Source organism: Oryctolagus cuniculus, chromosome 1, assembly GCF_964237555.1.
Source record: "Oryctolagus cuniculus chromosome 1, mOryCun1.1, whole genome shotgun sequence".
Classification (NCBI taxonomy): Eukaryota; Metazoa; Chordata; class Mammalia; order Lagomorpha; family Leporidae; genus Oryctolagus; species Oryctolagus cuniculus.
In genome coordinates, this window is record NC_091432.1 from 145,834,994 (window position 1) to 145,852,461 (window position 17,468).

Consider the following 17,468-nt stretch of genomic DNA (forward strand, 5'->3'; position numbering starts at 1 on the left):
GCAAGGTGCCAGCCCTGCCACGGGCCAGGCTCGGACACCACGCCAGGTCGTACCGGTCACACTGGCCTCTACCAGAATGTGGATGGTGACTCTAAAAAAGACAAAAAGGGCAGCACAAATGCAAACAGTGGCCAGAGCAGTGAGCAGGAGGGGCAGCCGCGGGCAGTGGTTGGGAAGGCCCCAGGAGCGACCTCAGGCTGAGCCCCAGTGCCCGGTGAAGGCTGGGAGGAGGCTCCCCTCTCGCAACAGCACGTTAGAGCGGGAGGCAGTAACAGCTGGGGTGGGGGCCGGGGTGGGGGCCAGGGCCATGGGAGCTAAGGCACACCCCCCTGGCAATGGGCTGACACCCCACCCTCAGGCATCAGGGTGCCTCGGTAAACACCAGTCCTGACCGTGAGGCCCCGGATGTGTGGGGGGAACCATGCCCTGTCCTTAGCGCCCCTGCCCTTGGAGTCCAGCCTGGTCTCAGTGGCCCCCCACATCGGGGCTCCCCCTCCAGCCCATCCGGGTGAACTTCCTCTCCTGGCAGAGGAGGAACTAAGCCATGTATTGGCCAACATTTGGGTGCTGGCCAGAGACCAGGCTCCCGAGGGCTTCCAGCCAGCCCACAGTGGAGCCACCCCAGGGTGCCCGCGCTGGGCAGGGTGCACCTGGACCACCCTGGCCAGGGTCTGGAGGCACCGGGGCTCCTGCCTTCACAGCCTGTAGCACATCTGCCCACGTGCTCTGCAGCTCAGCACAGGGTGGACTTGTTCCGCATACTGGCTATTTCCAAAAGCTCTCATGATGGGACAGACACAAGGACGGTGTGAACAGTGCACAAGCACCCCACTCCCATCACCAATGTTTGCCAGTCTGGCTTCTCCTACTCCACCCCCCCCCGGGGGTATTTTATTTATTTATTTTTAAAGGTGTGTGGGAGGGGGGTGCAGGGCAGAGAGGGAACACGCTTCCAACTGCTGGTTCACTTCCCAGAGGCCTGCGAGAGAGCTGGGGCTGGGCCAGGCTGAAGCCAGCAGCCCGGAATTCAGTCTGGCCCCAGGGACTCAAGTACTTGAGCCATCAGCTGCTGCCTCACTGGGTGTACATTAGCAGGAAGCTGCAGCCAGGACTTGAACACAGGCACTCCAACGTGGGATGCGGCATCCCAAGCAGTGTCGCAACCACTGAGCCAAACGCCCACCTCTCTCTTTACTTGAAAGCAAAGCCAGGGGGAGAGGGCGGGGAAGTGGGGGCTGCAGGGGCTCTGGAAGGCTTTCCTCTGGAGGGAGAAAGGCTGGTGGGAGATGCCCAGGTATCTCGCCTGCAGGGGGCCAGGTGCAGGCACCTGCAGCAGGACAGACAACACAGATGGGAAGCGCCGCCCCAGGCCACGAGGAGACCGGTGTGTGGGGAGATGCAGGGATGGGCTGGGAGGGGTGGGGGGCAGACCAGGACGGCTGCTGTAGCCCCTTCTCTAGGGAAGGGTTGGGGAGAGGGAGGAGATGAGGGCTTAAAGGCTGGGGCCGGGGAGCTGAGCTTCCCCTGGGTCAGGGATCAGAGCAGGTAGCCCCAAGACTGGCCCCTAGCTGCCCTCCTCCCGTGGACAATGCCCCTGCTGACCACGCCCAGCACCAGATCACACTGCGGACAGGGCGTGGCTTCATGTGTGGCTCCTGTGCAGGCCAGGAGCTGCAGGGCCCAGGGGAGGCATTTGGGGATTCAGATGTGGCTGCCCCTCCCTGACTCCTGGGTGGAGAGGCCCCAGGAGAGGACAGCTGGGGTCCTAAGTCCTCAGTCTCCGAGCTGCCCTGCAGGTGCCTGGGCCAGGGGTCCTGGAACTGCCTCATGGGTGCTGCAGGGGCCGGAGCAGAGCAAGCGCCTGCTGTGTGCTCAGACGGCCAGCTGGTGGGGGCGGGGGTCCTGGGCTGGGCTCTGTTTGATCTTATTTCGCTCTAACGGGCATAGCAGGCCCCGGGTCAGGGTAGTGAGCCCTGCAGGGTCTCCGTCTTGCAGACCTGGGCTGAGCTGCCAGCTCGAGTCAGGCCAGCAAGGAGCCCCGTGCTCCCGTCTCTGTGCCCTGCGGGCCTTCCCAGTTCTGACCCCGTGGCCGAGTGGAACTTGCCCCTCTCACGGGTGCCGGGGAGGTGGCCAGGAATCCCCCAGCAGGGCGCTATTGGGTGTGTAAGGGAGTCTCTGTGTATCCGACAACAACTGCAAGTTATAGAAGCCCTTGGACTCAGCCTCCCGCCCCTATGCCACCATCCCCGACCCTGGGAGGTGCCAGAACCAAAGTGCTCCCCAATCCCAGCCTCTGAGCCGCGCAGGGAGCTGCCCACAGCAGGGGGCGGGCAGCACGTGGAGGCCAGCACGGAGGATCAGGGCTTTATTAGTCATTCCTGATTAGAAAACGCGGGGCTTGAGCTCCCGAGGAGGGGGCAGAGGCTCTGCCGGTCACTGCGGGGCAGGGCCAGTTGCCCATGTGGGCACGGCTCCCTCTCGATGGTCGCCAAGCCCAGGCACTGAGGTCAGCAGGGAGACTGGGAGATGGAGGTGCTGGTGCATCGGCGGGAGGTGAGGCGACTCCTTGTCCCTCAGGAATGTCCTGAGACGGAGGCCGGCCGGGGCCCTTGGTCTGGCTCATCCATGGACCTGCAGCTTGTCCCCAGGGGGCCACGACCCTTCTCCGGGCACAGGACGCTGGGCTGTCCAGTTCCAACCTTCTGGGCCTGCCACCGGCCCACACACACAACACAGCGGCCCCCTGTGCGGCAGTCGGCACAGTGGCTGGCCGCTGGGCCCGGTCCAGCAGAGGCCGGCCTGGGCTCTGGAGGCTTGGAGAGTGCCACGCGCAGCAGGTGATGCCACAGGACGCAGCGGCTCCCGGGGTCAGGCGAGTAGGCTGCAGGGCAGGTGCGATGCAGGCTTCTGAAAGGTGGACGGCAGAGCGTGAGGGGTTCCTGGTGAGCAGCCCACAGCACTGGGCTGTGTGGACACTCAGTATCTAGAGCAAGGGCCCGTGTCACACTTGAGTCACACAGTCTGACCTGTGCAAGGCTTCTCAGCCCTCCCAGCCTCAGTTTCCCCTCTAAAAATTGAATGAATATAGCGTTCCTGGGTCACTGCCAGGATTGGAAGGCCTGGCCCGGTGCAGAGGGCTGAGGCCCCGCAGCTGCGACCACGGCCACCCACCAAGCCCAAGTGCCTGCCCCGGCTGCTTCCATCAGCAAGACATGGAGCATCCCCGGACTCAGGGTCCCTGAGGACAGCCCATGGGCATCGTGGGGTCCCCGAGGAGGGCAGAAGCTGAGAGGACACAGGCAGTGTGCCCTCTTCCCGGTGGGCAGACTACACTTGGGGAAACTTAGGACGGCATGCAGGGCGCTGCGAAGGAGGGAGTGGACTGGCCCCCAGGCTTCTGCAGGGAGCAACTCCAACACACAGATGCCATGTGGGGCTGCCCAGGGCCCGCCCCTCAGGGCTCACAGCCAGAGTGTCCAGGGGCTGGCCACGGCCACGGCCTGGGTGCCTGGGAGGAGGCCAGACACTCCCCAGGCAGCTGTGCAGCTGCAGGCTTGGCTCCCAGTGTTCACGAGGGCCACCTTGGAAGGTCAGCTCTCCATCCTCCCACACACAGGCGCCCTCCTTGAGCACACACTGTCCCTGCGCGTCCTGCTGTGGGCGCCACCTGTCAGGCACGCTGACAAGGCACGCCCAAGGAGGCAGTGTGGGCTGTGGTGTGGACAGCCTGGCTGTGCCCCGAGTCACCCAGTCCTCCCTTTGGCTCCTGTGCCAGGCTGAGGGTCCCCGGGCAGGTGCTTGCCCTCTCGGAGCAAGGGCAGAAGGCGGGGCTGAACATGGCGTGGGACGTGCCTCCTACAAAGGGCCCTCCGCCTGCGTTTGAGGAAGGGTTCAGCCTGAGTCTGTCCCCCAGAGCAGGAAGCAACACAGACCCTGTGAGGTCCCGAGGCGTCTCGGGGGCTCTGCCTGAGGGGCCACCCTGTAGCCGTCCTTCTGAGGGGGCTGAGGAGGGAGCAGAGCCCCCCATTTCCCAAGCAGTCTGGCTAACCACGGAGCCCACCAGACCACAGGCGGCCAGACAGGCCACGTGGATGCCGACAAGGGTCCCCAGCCCAGGAAGGCCCCCGAAGCCAGCAGCCAGCGACCCACCCGAGAAGCCGCCCACCCCCACCCCGACCCCCACGGCCCTGCCGGCTCACCTGGCCCTGCCGGCTCCCCTACTGCTGCGGCGCCGCGTCCGCCATGGGCTTCTGGACCCCGAAGGCTGTGATGAAGATGTTGACCACCACGATGACGAACACCAGGCCCGTGGCCAGGTTGTTGAGGAAGTCCAGTTTGGCGTGCTTGGCCGGGTTGTTCAGGTCGTACTTGACTGTGGGCAAGAGAGCGGTTGGTGGTGCCGAGACAGCCCAGGCCCCGAAACTGGCGCCCACCCAGCCCAGGCTGTGCCCAGTGAGTTTGGTCCCCCAGAGAAAATCACATCTGTTTTGCTAAAACCCTGGCAACAGGGACGCTGGCTGGGGTGGCCCAGGCTGCATCCCACCCCCCCATCTTCTGTAGCTCCACAGGGACCTGAGGCCTCGGTGCAGATGGGACGCTGCTTGGGGCCAGGCTCGGCAGAGCTGTGGCCCCCTGGCTGCCCGCATTCCCGCTCACGCCCACTTCACAGCCGGAACAGAGCCAGGGGGCCCTGGGGCTCTGGTGGCAGACAGGCAGGCCCTGGGGAGACCAGGCTAGGCCCGCCCCCTTCCCACTGTCTGAAGTCAAGGGGATGTCAGTTACGTAGTCTGGGGGAGAGGAGCGTTGGGGGCTGCAGCCACACTTGGCATCTGCATTCAGCAGAGCAGGCCACCAGGAGAGGGCTGGGGGCCAGGGTCCCTCACTCCCCTCCTGGGTGACTCGGCCACTCTTTCACTGTAGGACGGCTGGCAGCTCTAGCCAAGGTCTGTGCAGGGAGCAGGGAGGGCCCGGTAACCAAAGCCCCCCAAGTCTGAGGACCGCGAAACGGCACTGGGCTTTTGCAAGGTGGGGGGTGGGGGGAGGGGAGCGGCGTGGCACCGCCCCGGGCCTACCGAGGAAGATGAGCAGCACCCCCACGCCAATCTGCAGCGCCAGCGAGATGGAGATGAGGACCACCAGGGGCACGAAGAAGGCGAAGCTGGGGCCCTGCTCCACCACGGCCTTCAGCTGCGACGCGTTGGCCATCAGCAGCGCAATGTCCAGCATGCTCTCGGCCGCGCTCTTCTTGTTGGCGTAGTGGTTCACGTTGATGGGCCGGTGCCTCCAGCCCCAGCGGGGCGGCTGCGGGGACAGGGACGGGGATGGGGGCGGTCAGTGGGCGAGGCAGGGAGGGCTCCCTGTGCCCCCACCCGGGTTAAGTGCTCACTGCTGTAAGGAGAGAAGGTGCTGGCTCTATAGACATCCCTAGAATGATGTCCTGGAGAGACAGGAGACGCAAACAGCAGGATCAGGGCACGTGCTCCGGGTTTCCACTGGGCAGTTGGGGGGGGGCTGCCCTCCTGTTGCGGGGGAGGGCCTCCCCTCCCCTCAGGACCTGGGCTCCTGGGCAGCGGCTGGAAGGGAAGTGCCGGATCCCTCCTAACACTGGCCTGTGCTCAAAACCAGCTCTTCCCGGCTGCCCCGCCCCAGCTACTTCCTGTCCTCAGGCTGCTGGGCCAGCAGCCCCCAGAGCCTCGGTGGGCCCCTGGGCACCTTGCTGTGCCCCCCACCACCTGGCAGATGTTCAGAGGAGGCCTGGGCGGACTGCACAGCTGGGCTTAGCTCCTCCATCTTCAGAGAAGTAACACGGGCACACAAGTACCAATTTTTTCTCTCGGCCCCAAGCTGGCGCCTGCCCCTGGGGCCGGTCCCAGCCTCTGCCCAGCGCTGCAGGCCAGTTTCCACATCACCTCCCAGCTCACAGGCCCAGCCGGCCAGGAGGGGCCTTGCCGGTCCCCCTGCCCCAGATACCCTCACTCTCCGAAGCCCTGCTGCCCACCACTGCCTCCAGGGAGCCTCCGAAGACGCCCCTGACAGGACACAGCTGTCTCCTGCCCTGTTCGTGGCAAGGCGACTCCCAAGCACCCAACTTCTCTCGTGAGCAAGCCACTTGGCCCCCCTCAAGCTGCACCATCGTGCCCCTCCCCAGTCACCCAGGACAAATCACTGCCCCCTCATCCTGGCCCCCCGTGCATAGATGCCCAGGTGGCAGGCCCTGAACCGAAGCCACCTGGGACGCTCGCTGGTTGCATTGCAGGCAGTGTCTGGGGCCCAGGGCACGGCCGGCCTCTTGGGGCTGCTCCAGGGGCTCCTGTTTCTGGACTCATGAAAGATGCAGGGAGGGGCAGACTCGCTCAGGCCACAAATACTCACAAGGAAAACACCAGGGGCGGCTGGGACAGGGGCAGAGGCAGGGGCTTGGCTGTAATGCGCACGGTTTGAAGCTTCAGGTTCATGTGAAGTCACGGCCCAGGAGGAAGGGCGGTGGGCTCTGCCACCTGCACCCAGGCCGGACACTGCCATAGCCGGCCTCCAGTGTCAGCTGCGGGAGCTGACAACACCAGGCTCCGTCCCCCCTAGGAGCCTGTGCCCCGGCCCCAGGACAGCCCCTGCTGTGTGCCCACCGAGCCCCTGGCTGGCGGTGCCTCGGCATGCTGAGCCCTGGGCGTCCAGGGCTGCTGGGCTGCAGTGGGCACATGCTCCTACTTGCACAAATCAGAACAAAGCGCCCTTCCTCGAAGGCACCCTAAGGCCCACCCAGACCCCAGCCTAACAGTAAGGGAAAACAGGTGCAGGCCCTCTGAGGAGCTCCCACCCTCTGAGGAGGCACGTACATGTCTACACATGGGCTCATAGACACATATGCACACATACGGGTACACGCATGCAAACACTTGTGCCCAGCCACATCCTCGTACACGTGTACCACAGAACACACATACACATAGAATACACACGTGCATACATGTCCCAGACATGCAAGGTACACACACAGACATAGCACACAAGTGTACACAAACACAGGCATGCACAAATTCAGTGCACATGCACACACCTATGTGCACTTGCAGCACACATACATGTGCATATGCAGTCACATGTATGTGCAAACCCAGAAACACATATAAGATTTATTCGCATGTAAATATGCACACCATGCTGCGTATACATATGTGCATACACTACACACACTCTCGTGTGCACACGTGCAGTCACATATAGATGCACAATCACACACACCACATACATATACACATGACGCAGGCACCCGTGACGTTCACATAAACACACATGTGCCCAGGCTAACTGTGGTGCCCTCTGGCAAGAGGGAAAATTGCTTTTTCTTCTAGGCTCTCTGAGCCACTTAAGGACCTTACAGTCATGGGATCTCGGGCAACCTCGTGCTCCTGGTCTCAGGGAGCGCTCAGACGCGTGAATGCGCACGTCAGCAGCAAGCCCCAGCTCTCAGCTCCCCCAGCCACAGAGCCTGCTGTCCTCATGCCAGGTGGGGTTCAGTGTGGGGGGTACCTAATTCAGAGCCACACAGCAAGGGAGGGCTGTGCCGGGATTTGAACCAGGGCCCCGGGGTTTCGGGGTCCTGTGAGTGGCACCCCTCCACAAGGGTCAGTGGAGGTGGGCCAGGGGAGGGGCCTGAGCTCTCAGAGTCCCCGCTCCGGCTCCAGCAGAGTGGCCTCAGTCTCCCACGTGTGCCACTGGTTGGGGTGGGAGGCGGGCACCCGGGTGGCTCAGAGCCCCAGGGCCCCAGGGCCCCTCAAGGTGAGGGTGCTTCCAGTCCTTTGGCCATCTTCTTCCTGTTCGACCTGCACCACGATAAGGAGGGCAGCCGGGCTGCAGGCCTCTGCATGGGGTCAGCCCCAGCTCCCCACAGCCTGGCCTTGGCCCTGACAACAGGGCCCCTCTGCTACCCCAGTCCCCCCATCTGCACATCGAGGACCCCCTGTGGAAGATCCACCCATCCGTCGAGTGTCGGAGTGTGTCACTCTCCCATCCCACAGGCCTCAGAGGGTACCAACCTAGGGGACCTTGAGGAAGGAGCAGGCCAGAAATCGAGCCCAGGGCTGTGTGCCCTAAACCCCGGGGCTGCCCCAGGACGGTACGGATCGTGAGACCCATGCAGGCAGGGAGGGGGCTGCACTCCAGGCCTCCTGGGGTACTCTGGGCCTCGGAGCCCGAAGGTGACCTCTGCACAGGTAAGTCCCAGGCAGTGTGGCCAGGGGCCCTGTCCGCACAGGTCAGGGAGCCCCATGGGCCTGACCCACTGCCGGGAAGAGAGCCTGGCCAAGACCTGTCCAGTGGCCCGGGTGCTGCAGGGAGCGCGGACCCTGGTTAATGTTCACCAGGCCAGCAGGACTTCTCCTGAACTTGAGCAACAGCCAGGAGTGCGGCGGGCTGGGTCTTTCCTCTGGATGCCGAGGAGCCTTGGTGGGGAGTCGGCAGGGCCCACAGTCCCTGCTACCATGGACGGTCCGTTTCAGCGGTCATGTGTCCCAGGGCCACCTGCTGAGCACCCCCAGTTCAGGTGGGAGGGGCACAGGGACAGGAGAGGGTCTGAGCCAGGCCTGTGGAACCCAGTTCGGCCATAAGCCACTGGTGCTGTGGCCTCTGATTCCAGCACAGCCTGCTCAGGGATCCCGGCCCTCAGCGTCCCCCAGGTGCTGGGGAACTGAGGACTGAGCCCCTCAGCTACCGCCTGGGCCAGGATCTGCCCAGGGCCCGGGCGTCCCTTGTCTGACCCACACACACGGGGGCATGAGCCCAGCCTCAGACTCGACTCCGCTGAAGCCACCTGTTGGGGGTCACACGCAGCTGGGCCGGGGTGGGGGGCTTTGGGGCCCACCCCTCTGAGTCCCGTGCCATCACTACCTCCCCTCCTTCCCAGCCACCTGAAGGCAGCCCCCAAGCACCTCCCGGCTCCCGGGACTGTGTGCCTGGCAGGAAGCCCCAGCCAGACAGCAGGAAGCACGGGAGGGGGCAGCTCCCCACAGCAGCTGGGCAGGGCTGGGCTGGGCAGACCCACTTCCGACGGGCTCAGCACTGGTCGGGAGGGACCTCAAGTCCATGGCAAGGTCAACTTTAGAACTTGGCCAAGACCCCGCCAGCTGCGGGCCGTGCCAGGAAAGCAGAAGTGAGGAAAACAGGAAAACTCCTGGCAGCCGCGGGCCCGCACGGCCAGCCGGCCAGTGCACAGGGCGGCACTCTCTCCTCCCCAGGACCCTCGTCCCAGGGGGCTGTTAGGGGTGGGGGAGCAGAGCGGCGCCAGAGGGCTGTGTCCCCAGCCCGTGCTGGGTAGCTTCCGCTGTACGGCCCCACATATAACTGTTCCCAGTGCCTGGAGATGCCCCGAGCATGACCCCGCCGTGGACCATTTCCAAGCAAAATTGATGTTTACCACTGCGGTGCTGCCGGGCACACACTGGCTCAATCCCTGGGCCCGGCAGCAGGCACGGGGCAGGTGTTGTGGGGGTGGGGGCTTCCTGCTGCTTCCAGCTGACAGGGCTCAGCTGGGTCCCGCGGCTGAGGAGGCGCATCTTCCTGGGCCTCGGCCAGGTGAGCACCGGGCCTCGTCTTGCAGAACAGGAAGCGGAGCCCCCGCTCCGGGCCCTTTCTGAACCTCTGCTGGTGTTACCAGGGGAGACGGTCTCCGTGCAGCCGGTCAGTTACAATGACGTCACTGTCACCTGCCCGGCCTTGCTCCGAGCACTCTGTCCCACTGCCGTCAGCCCTCACCGTGACCCTCTGCGGGGAAGCGCTGCTAACAATCCCATTTCCCCGGGGGAGAAACTGAGGCACACAGTGCCGGCTGGACGTGCCCAGGGAACGAGGCAGGGCACTCAGGTAGGAAGGGGACGGAGGGCACAGAGCAGGTGGGGGAGGCAGAGTGGCCTCAGAGACTGGCAGCCTCCCAGGGAAGCCTCTGCCTGGGACCAGAGACTCCCCCCCGGAGGGGGGGTGTGCCTCAGGACGGCTCCTGTCCCCAGTGTTGGGGCCTGCATGGCCTCTCCCATCTCTCCCAACCCACGCCATGTGGGTCCGCAGGCTGCCTCAGGGCCTTTGCTCCTACTGTTCCCTCTGCTCAGATGCCCTTCCACGGACCCCCACAGCAGCCCCTTGGAGATCCAACACTTTTGCCTTTGCTCCTCTACCTGGTCTGGGCTGCCCTCTGAAAGCAGCTTGGTTGCAGGTGGGGAGGACAGGGCTGCATCACCCTTCCTCTGGTCCCCAAGCCAAGACAGTGACACCCCCCCATCTCCCCTGGCCCGAGATGTGCCCAGACCCTGGAAACACAACCCACCCTGCTGCCTGCCCAGGTGAGCAGAGACGGTGCTGAGTACAGGGCACAGCTGGGCAAGGTCAAAGGTGGGGCTGGCACCCTCCTTTCAAACCAGGTTCCAAGGCACCTGCCCACTTAGTACCTGATCTGCCTGCCCCATTGCCCTGGGGTCATTTCTTGTCTCTATTTAAGAAGGCTCAGAAAGGTGAAGTGACCTCCCTGAGCACGCACAGCCGGGGTGCCCCCTGCTCCAAAGTGCTCACGCAACAGGCAGAGCCGGGTCCCTGGGTCTCCCACACTTGGCTGAGTCTCTCGGGGCACTGGCTTGTCCTCGTGTCTAACCAGGTGACAGGCGTCTGTGCAAAAACCCAGGGCCACCGGGCCTCTGACTCTGGAGGTCCTTCCACCGGATGTGGCCTGTCTCCACCTCGCTAGAGGAGGCCCTCAGGCCAACACCTGGACAGTCTCGCCCATAGAACCTAGGCCGCCAGGAAAATCCCGGAGGGCTGCCAGTCCCCACCCCCACCCCTGGGTGGGAAAAGGAAAGAATGTCCAAAGTCAACAGCCAGAGGGCCATGCCAGGCCCTCAGAACAGCTAGGTCCTGGGATGGAGACTCCGGGCTCAGAACCGTAGGAGACAGGAGGAGGTGCCCCAATTCCAACATAGGGGGGCAGGGGCCACTGCCAGGCCTGCAAGAGCCCCCAGCACCCAGAGGCCAGCCAGGGCAGGCTCAGGACAGGCCCCACCGGGCCTGTGGGTGGACAGCCCGGAGGTGTGAGGGTTGTTTCTCGCAGGCAGACGCCGAGCGCCGCGCAGCCCCAGTTCCCCACGAGGCGGCCCGGACCGTGCGGTCACTGGGTGACGTCGCCGTCTGTCCGCCGCTGGCCTGCAGCCACACGCTGTGGCTCCGTTCTGCCCACCGCGGGCGCGCAGGAGACGGCGGCTGGAGTCGGCGCGGGAGGCGGGCAGCTAGGGCAGCGCGCCGCAGAGCTGGGGAACCCCGCGCCCCTCACTCGCCCCGCGGCCAGTGCCCGAGCCCCGCTGGTCCCCGACGGGGCGCGCGGAACTCGGCGCAGCGCCCCCACCCGCACTCGGGATGAGGCTCGCACAGGTGCCCGTAAGGCTGGCGGGGGGGGCGGGGAGGGTCTCGACGCCGCGGGGGTCTTACCGAGGCGTCGGGCGAGCCAGGTCGCGGGTCGCCGTTGAGCTCATACTCCTCGGGGCCCGAGTCCATGATGCGGCCGCTGGGCCGCCTGTTCCGGCCTGAGCGCGTCCGCGCCTCCGCCTTGGGTCCCGGCTGCGCGCCCGGCCCGCCCCGAGGCCCGCCCCGGTCCGCCCCGGCCCGCCCCCAGACTCCGCCTCCGCCTCCGCCGGGGCGGGCCGGGGCCTGGAGGCCTGGTGCTTGGAGGGGGTGCGTGGGCCAGGACGCCCCCCAGGCCGGGGCGAGGACTGCGGGGCCCTCCGGATCCTGGCTGCGCGGTGGTGAGCAAGGCAGGCCCCCTCTGAGCCCCCGCCGCCGACACTGTAGATCTACAAGGGGGCGCCAGGGACTGCCTGGCGGGGCTGTGCCCTCACTGAGTTTTACCCTGGTGGGGGCTCGCCCGGAGGGGGGGGGACACAGGCCTGTCCACCGCGCCCAGGCGAGGGTCAGGTCCATTTGGGCACCCTGTGCCTGGGCCACTTGTGTGCTGGCTTCCCGCCTTCTGAACCTTGGTTTTCCTGCTCCCTATCTGTGGAGCAGCAGCAGGGCTGGGCTGCCCTTGGTGCCAGCCCCTGGGCATGACGCCTTGCGGGTGGGGGTAAAGCAAATCGGCTCGTCCAGCCCTGGGCTCAATGGGCCCTTGTTGTCCCGGATGTCCCTGGGGCCTGTTGCACTGTGGGAAGCCAGGTGGGATGCAGAGGGCAGGGAACGCTGTCTTCCCGGGGGGGGGGGGGGGGTTGCAAGAGCTTGGAGTAAAGGCTGCACGCCGTGCCCTTCCCTTCTGGGCCCTGGAGTCACCCAGACACTCCTCTGCATGCCCCTGACTTGTGCATTCTCTCCCCCCCCCATCCTGTTCCTGCCTCCACTGGGAGGCCAGGTGGGGGCCAGGCCTCCAGGACTGTGCCTTCCAGAATTGCCGCCCTGTAGCTACGTGGACTCAAGCAGATGGCTTAAGCTCCCTGTCTGTGCCCTCGGCGCAGAGCCGGGGTTTGGTCAAGGCCTTGGGAGCCTGATCTACAAACGGCAGTGCGGACAGGTCAAGCATGACGCCTGGGTCACCACCACAGGCACCATGGGGACCAGCGACGGGCACATCGGCCAGCCCTGTAAGACCACTGAGTGGGGGAAACTGAGGCACACAGCCAGAGGCCCGGAGGGAAGCCACAGTCAGAACTGGGGGAGCATTGCACCTGTCTCCCTGATCCTCATTGGTGGAGGTTCCCTCAGGTGGGGTTGACCTCATCCAGGTGGGCTGGCTGTGTCCCCCATACCTCATCCCTGCTGGGGAGGGGGCTAGATTTGTAAGAAAAACCCAAGGCCCAGAAAATGCAGGTCACAGGACCGGCACTATGGCATGTCGGGTAAAGCCACCACCTGTAGCCCCCATATGAGTGCCGGTTCGAGTCCCAGCTGCTCCACTTCTGATCCGGCTCCCTGCTAATATGCCTGGAAAAACAGTAGAAGATGGCCCAAGCATTTGGGCTCCTGCACCCACGTGGGAGACCTGGAAGAAGCTCCAGGCTCCTGGCTTCAGGTTGGCATAGCTCTAGCTGTTGTGGCCATTTGGGGAGTGAACCAGCGGATGGAAGATGCGTTTCTCTCTCTGTGTCTCTCTCTCTCCTTCTTTCTCTGTAACTCTGCATTCCAAAAAAAAAAAAAAAAAAAAAAAAAATTTCAGGTCACTCTGAGGGATTTATCAGAAAACAGGGCTCTTCTTGCTGACCCATGGTCTGGGCCCCTTCTGTGCTTGGGGCTGGTTGCTTGGCCTCTGTTTCCCCCAGCTGCTCGTTCTTCAGCCTTGTACCCATCTGGGGGCTGAGTGTGCGGGCTGCCCTGGAAGCCCACAGCTCTGCCCTGCAGGCCTCCATGGGGGTGGCCCCCCAACCCCCGACCCGGGGGAACTGAGGGTGGGAGAGGCTGGCCCCGCCCTGGCCCTGGCTGGGAGGGGTGTCTCAGGTGTGTGGATAGTGGTGGTTACTGCTCTCAGCCGACCTGGGTCCCTCTGCTTGTCCATGGGCAGCGGGAAATCCAGAGCTGTAAGTGTCGGCACCACCCACACGAATGTCCTCCCTGGGGGGCAGCGCGGGCACTGGGTGGGAGGGCCGTGGACGCAAGCCCTGCCTTGCCACAGTCCCTGCTGCTGCTGTGTGGCCCATTCTCCTCTGCTTCCACGAGGAGGAGGGGAGAAGGGGTTCCCTAACACGGGGAAATCGGCCTTGGGATGCAAACCGCGCTGTGCCAGCCGCCTGCGGGGGCTGGGGCAGCACCTCTCCCCTCCCCGCCGGCTGCTGCGGCTGTGTGACGGCTGTGTGACGTGGGAGCTGGGCCCGGGCTGCCCCCCAGGGTGCGAGAGGGACTTCCCAGGCCTGCTGTGTCATCCTCCTTTGCCTATGAAAGGGTGGTTCCCAAGAGAGAGAGACCTCCGGGCTCTCTACACAATGCCCTCTGCTGGATCCGGTTCAGGACAAGTCTTAAAGGGACAGTGCCCACAGGGTCCCGCTGTGCACCTGCTTCCAGGTTCCCTACGGTCAGATGCGCCAAGGGTCGGCGTGGACGTGACCGGGGGAGGTGTCCCCAGGAGCAATGCTGAGGCTTGGCGTGCATGCAGACAGACGCACATGCACAGACATGCACCTGGTGTCTGTGTGCGCCTGGGTCTCCGGCTGCTTCTGTGGCCCCAGGAAAGCTCTGTACACACCCCTCCCCATTAAAGGGCCCTCACTGATTCCTCTGGGGCTGGCGTTGTATGGAGTCCACACCCGTCTTCTGAGCTGTGTGGTGGGATTGAGCTTCCTTGTCTATAAAGTGGGGACACGGGGCAGAGGGTGTGCATGAGGCCCCGAGTGGACTGGGGGAGAGGCCGCAGCAGGCTCAGGACTGAGGTCCGGGTGCATCTGGGCCTGGTGGCCCAGAGACCACAGGCACTGAGGAGTCCATGCGTCCCCCAGGGTCTCACCCAGACCCACCCCTGGACAAGGCCTCTGCAGGCAGCATAGCCTTCTGTAGGCTCCGAGGGTGGGCCCCTGAGACCGGCCCCTCCCCCACCCTTGCTGCCCCAGGGACACCCACGTGACTGCGAGGACACAGAGGGTGCCTTGGCCCTGGGAGAGCGGCGGTGAAAGCCTTCCGTGCTCCCATGATGGGGAGCCTTGGGAAGCGGCCGTGCCCAGCAGGGGGGCCTGCCGTGGCACGGAAGGGGAGAGCGAGGCTGGCAAGGCGGCACACGCCCAGGTGGCCCAGCCGCGAGAGGCAGCCGGCTTGCAGGCACAGCTCTGGGCTCTGCCAGGCCACAGCTGCCGGCACATGCCCGCCACCAGGGTGGCCTGGGGCGGCAGCACCTTCCTGGGAGCGGGTGGCCCAGCCAGGGCCAGGCGTGGCTCAGCTTAAGAGCCGTCTCCTGGTGACAGCGGTGCCCGGGGTCTGTGTTTCCAGCAGGCGATTCCAGGGGCCACAGCTGTCGCCCAGTCAGTGCATAGGGGGCGGAGGCGGGGCAGCGGGGAAGGCAGTGTGGCTGCCCCACTTCCGGAGGGGGAGAAGAGAGGCAGCTGGCCCGGGGACCCCGTGGTGGGGGCTCCTGGAGCAGGGGGCAAGGGCGTGGCTGGTCGAGCGTGTTGGTGACCAGGTGACCGGATGATGTGCAGGTCCCTGATGGCCTCATGGTATCCAGCAGAGACGGGGACACGCACACTGCCACGCAGGGAGGCAGAGCTGCCCTGGGAGACCACTGAGCCACAGGAGGCAGGTGGATGTCCACTGCAGGGGTGCGGCTCTGCAGCTGTCCTTAGCACGGACACGGGCAGCCGGCTGCAGGGCACCATGGACAGAGGATCGAGACAGACAGACAACTGTCTTTGCTCCCTCCACGGAGCCTGTCCCTCTGGTCTGTCTTCACCGGTCTATGTGTCCATCTCTCACCTGGCCAGGCTGTGATGCCAGCTTGCTTTGTGGGCATCTGTGATCCCCAGCCCCCCACGCAGTGGCAGGGAGAGTAGTCACCCCTGCTATCTGTTCTCCCCTCCCCCTCAGCGCAGACTTGTCATTTTTAGCTCCACCCATGGCTTCCTGGATTCTGAGTTGAATTCCCTAGTCTCCCACGCAGCGAAGTGTACTGTATGGCTGCTTCTGGTGATGAAAGATGGAAAGATGTGTGTGCAGCATCGGGAAGGGACCTTAAGCAGAGGATGTATGCCCTTTTTATTAGTTCTTCCTTCCTACTAGATGGAAACTGGATGTAATGGCTGGAGCTGCAGCAGCTAGTCTGGGCAATGAGGAGACTTTCTGGACATGGGCGCCTCCCATGGAGATGAAGACTGACACAGGCTGAATCTGCACCCCTGGGAGAACTGGCTGTGCCCCCAGACTTCTCAGGTGTAAGGCGGGAGCTGGGAAGCTATCCTGTTTTGAGCCTTGTAATTTTGGTATTTTCCAATACTTCCCCCTGATCTCAATCCCATTTTGAAAAAGTAAATCCGATGATGCCGCTGGCCAGATTTAAATCTATGAAAACTCTCACTCTGGACCTGGACCCTGCACACCTCCACTGTTAGGCCGGCTCCTGCCCCGCCTTCCCCTCCCCTCCCCTCCCTCCCCTCTCCTCCCCTCTTCCCACCGCCTCCTCCCCTTTCTCCCCTCCAGCCCCTACCCTTCTTTTTGCTGCGTCCAGTTTTCCACCTCAGGGTCCTTGTGTGCCCTGCCCCTCTGCCTGAATGTCCCGTCCCTGGTCTCTGCGGGGCCACTTCCTTCCTGGCACCTGAGGGCAGCCCCGTCCGCAAGGGCCCTCTGTGCCTGGGTCGGTGCCTGGCGGCACCGTGCATGTGTGCACATGTCCATGTGTACATGCGTGCATGAGTGTGCCCGTGTGGGTATGTATGTGCAACTGTGTGTGCGTGCATGCATGTGTGCCCTGCCCCCACCCAAGGCCAGTGTCCTGGTGAGGGTCAGCCTGGGAGGAGGGAATCCACTTCAGAGCCCCCAGGGCTGTTGGCCTCCGCACAGAGCCTGGCCCTGCCACTCCCTCCTGTCTGACCTCCAGGCACGGTGCCCAGGTGTCCCTCGGCCCAGCCCGAGCTCAGCAAACCACTAATGACAGGGCTGCCCGGCCTCCTTATTCTTGGCCCCAGCAGTGACCGCTGCCTGTGGCCACAAAGCCACCAGCCAGCGAGTGCGGGAGTGAGGCCAGGTGTCCACGGGGCAGGTGGCCTGTGGCTTGGTGACAGAGATATCGCGGGGGGCCAGCACCTGCCCCCTTCTCTCCAGCCGTCCAGGCTCAGCTGGGCCTCCACTGCTGGCCTTGACCCGTCCCGGGAGACAGCCAGGCTGGCGGCCCCACCCTGGGGCTGAGAGGAGGGGCCTCTCCCCCGTGTGAGGCCGAGTCTGGATGCTCGGTGCTGGCCCTGGTGCTCGGTGCACAGTCACTGCGGGACCCCTGGGAGCTGCGTCGGCCAGCGGAGGCCACAGCCCCCACCAGCAGCCCCCGCTCCCTCCCGCTCTGCCCAGGGCCAGGCTCCTCTCCTCCAAGCCTCCCTGGCTCCTCCCCAAAGGCCCCGTGCTGCTGAGGTCTTCCCTGTCTGTACAGGGACGCCCCTCCCCGCCACGTCTGACACCCCTGGACCACTTTCCCACGATGGGGGTGTCGGACGGTTTTCCCAAAGAATGCAAGGCCTTGGCAGCACCCCCTAGAGGCTGAGATGGGAAGGGCAGTCACTGCTGAGGGACACGGTGGCCCAGGCCTGGTGAGAGTCATCCCACTGAGGGGTGGTGATACCCATTCCTCAGGCAGGGAAACTGAGGCTGTGAGAGCCAAGACTTGACCCAAGGTCTCCTGCGTCCGCTCTGCGCCCTCATGTCTGTGGGGATGCCGGGGAAGCCCTGTGCTGCCCCCCTGGACAATCACAGCCCACCACAGACCCGAAGCTCACCCCCAGCTCTGCTCCCGGAGGGGAGACCCTGCAGATGCCCTCGGAGCCTGTGGCAAG

General features: G+C 64.6%; 1 protein-coding gene and 1 non-coding gene across 4 annotated transcripts; one reads left to right on the forward strand and one right to left on the reverse strand.

The window, feature by feature from the left end:
* Window positions 1-2,352: 2,352 nt before the first annotated feature.
* NINJ1 (ninjurin 1) lies at window positions 2,353-11,639 on the reverse strand. Of its 3 annotated transcripts, none has more exons than XM_051846942.2 (4): window positions 11,461-11,639; window positions 5,073-5,301; window positions 4,200-4,372; window positions 2,353-2,907 (listed from the first exon to the last, which is right to left on the reverse strand). In XM_051846942.2, the coding sequence occupies exons 1-3, from the start codon at window positions 11,524-11,526 to the stop codon at window positions 4,218-4,220; spliced, it is 450 nt and encodes a 149-aa protein (XP_051702902.1). In that variant the 5' UTR covers window positions 11,527-11,639; the 3' UTR covers window positions 2,353-2,907; window positions 4,200-4,217. The 3 variants fall into 3 exon arrangements, with proteins under 3 accessions (XP_051702902.1, XP_069906126.1, XP_051702908.1); XM_070050025.1 differs by having other exon boundaries at window positions 2,353-2,964; window positions 11,461-11,619; XM_051846948.2 differs by having other exon boundaries at window positions 2,353-2,983; window positions 11,461-11,619.
* Window positions 11,640-11,653: 14 nt separating this feature from the next.
* Window positions 11,654-15,977, forward strand: LOC127482843 (uncharacterized). Its single transcript, XR_011379291.1, has 3 exons — window positions 11,654-11,774; window positions 12,371-12,599; window positions 15,712-15,977. It is a non-coding gene; the product is annotated as an uncharacterized protein (transcript).
* Window positions 15,978-17,468: the final 1,491 nt, after the last annotated feature.

What these genes read in the sequence shown, in the direction of transcription:
- NINJ1 (XM_051846942.2), bottom strand. Translation starts at nt 11,526, where the DNA reads ATGGACTCGGGCCCCGAGGAGTATGAGCTCAACGGCGACCCGCGACCT. An exon ending in CTGGCTCGCCCGACGCCTCG is followed by an intron (nt 5,302 to 11,460) that starts GTAAGACCCCCG and finishes CTGTCCCCGCAG; the next exon opens with CCGCCCCGCTGGGGCTGGAG. An exon ending in GGTGCTGCTCATCTTCCTCG is followed by an intron (nt 4,373 to 5,072) that starts GTAGGCCCGGGG and finishes TCTTGCCCACAG; the next exon opens with TCAAGTACGACCTGAACAAC.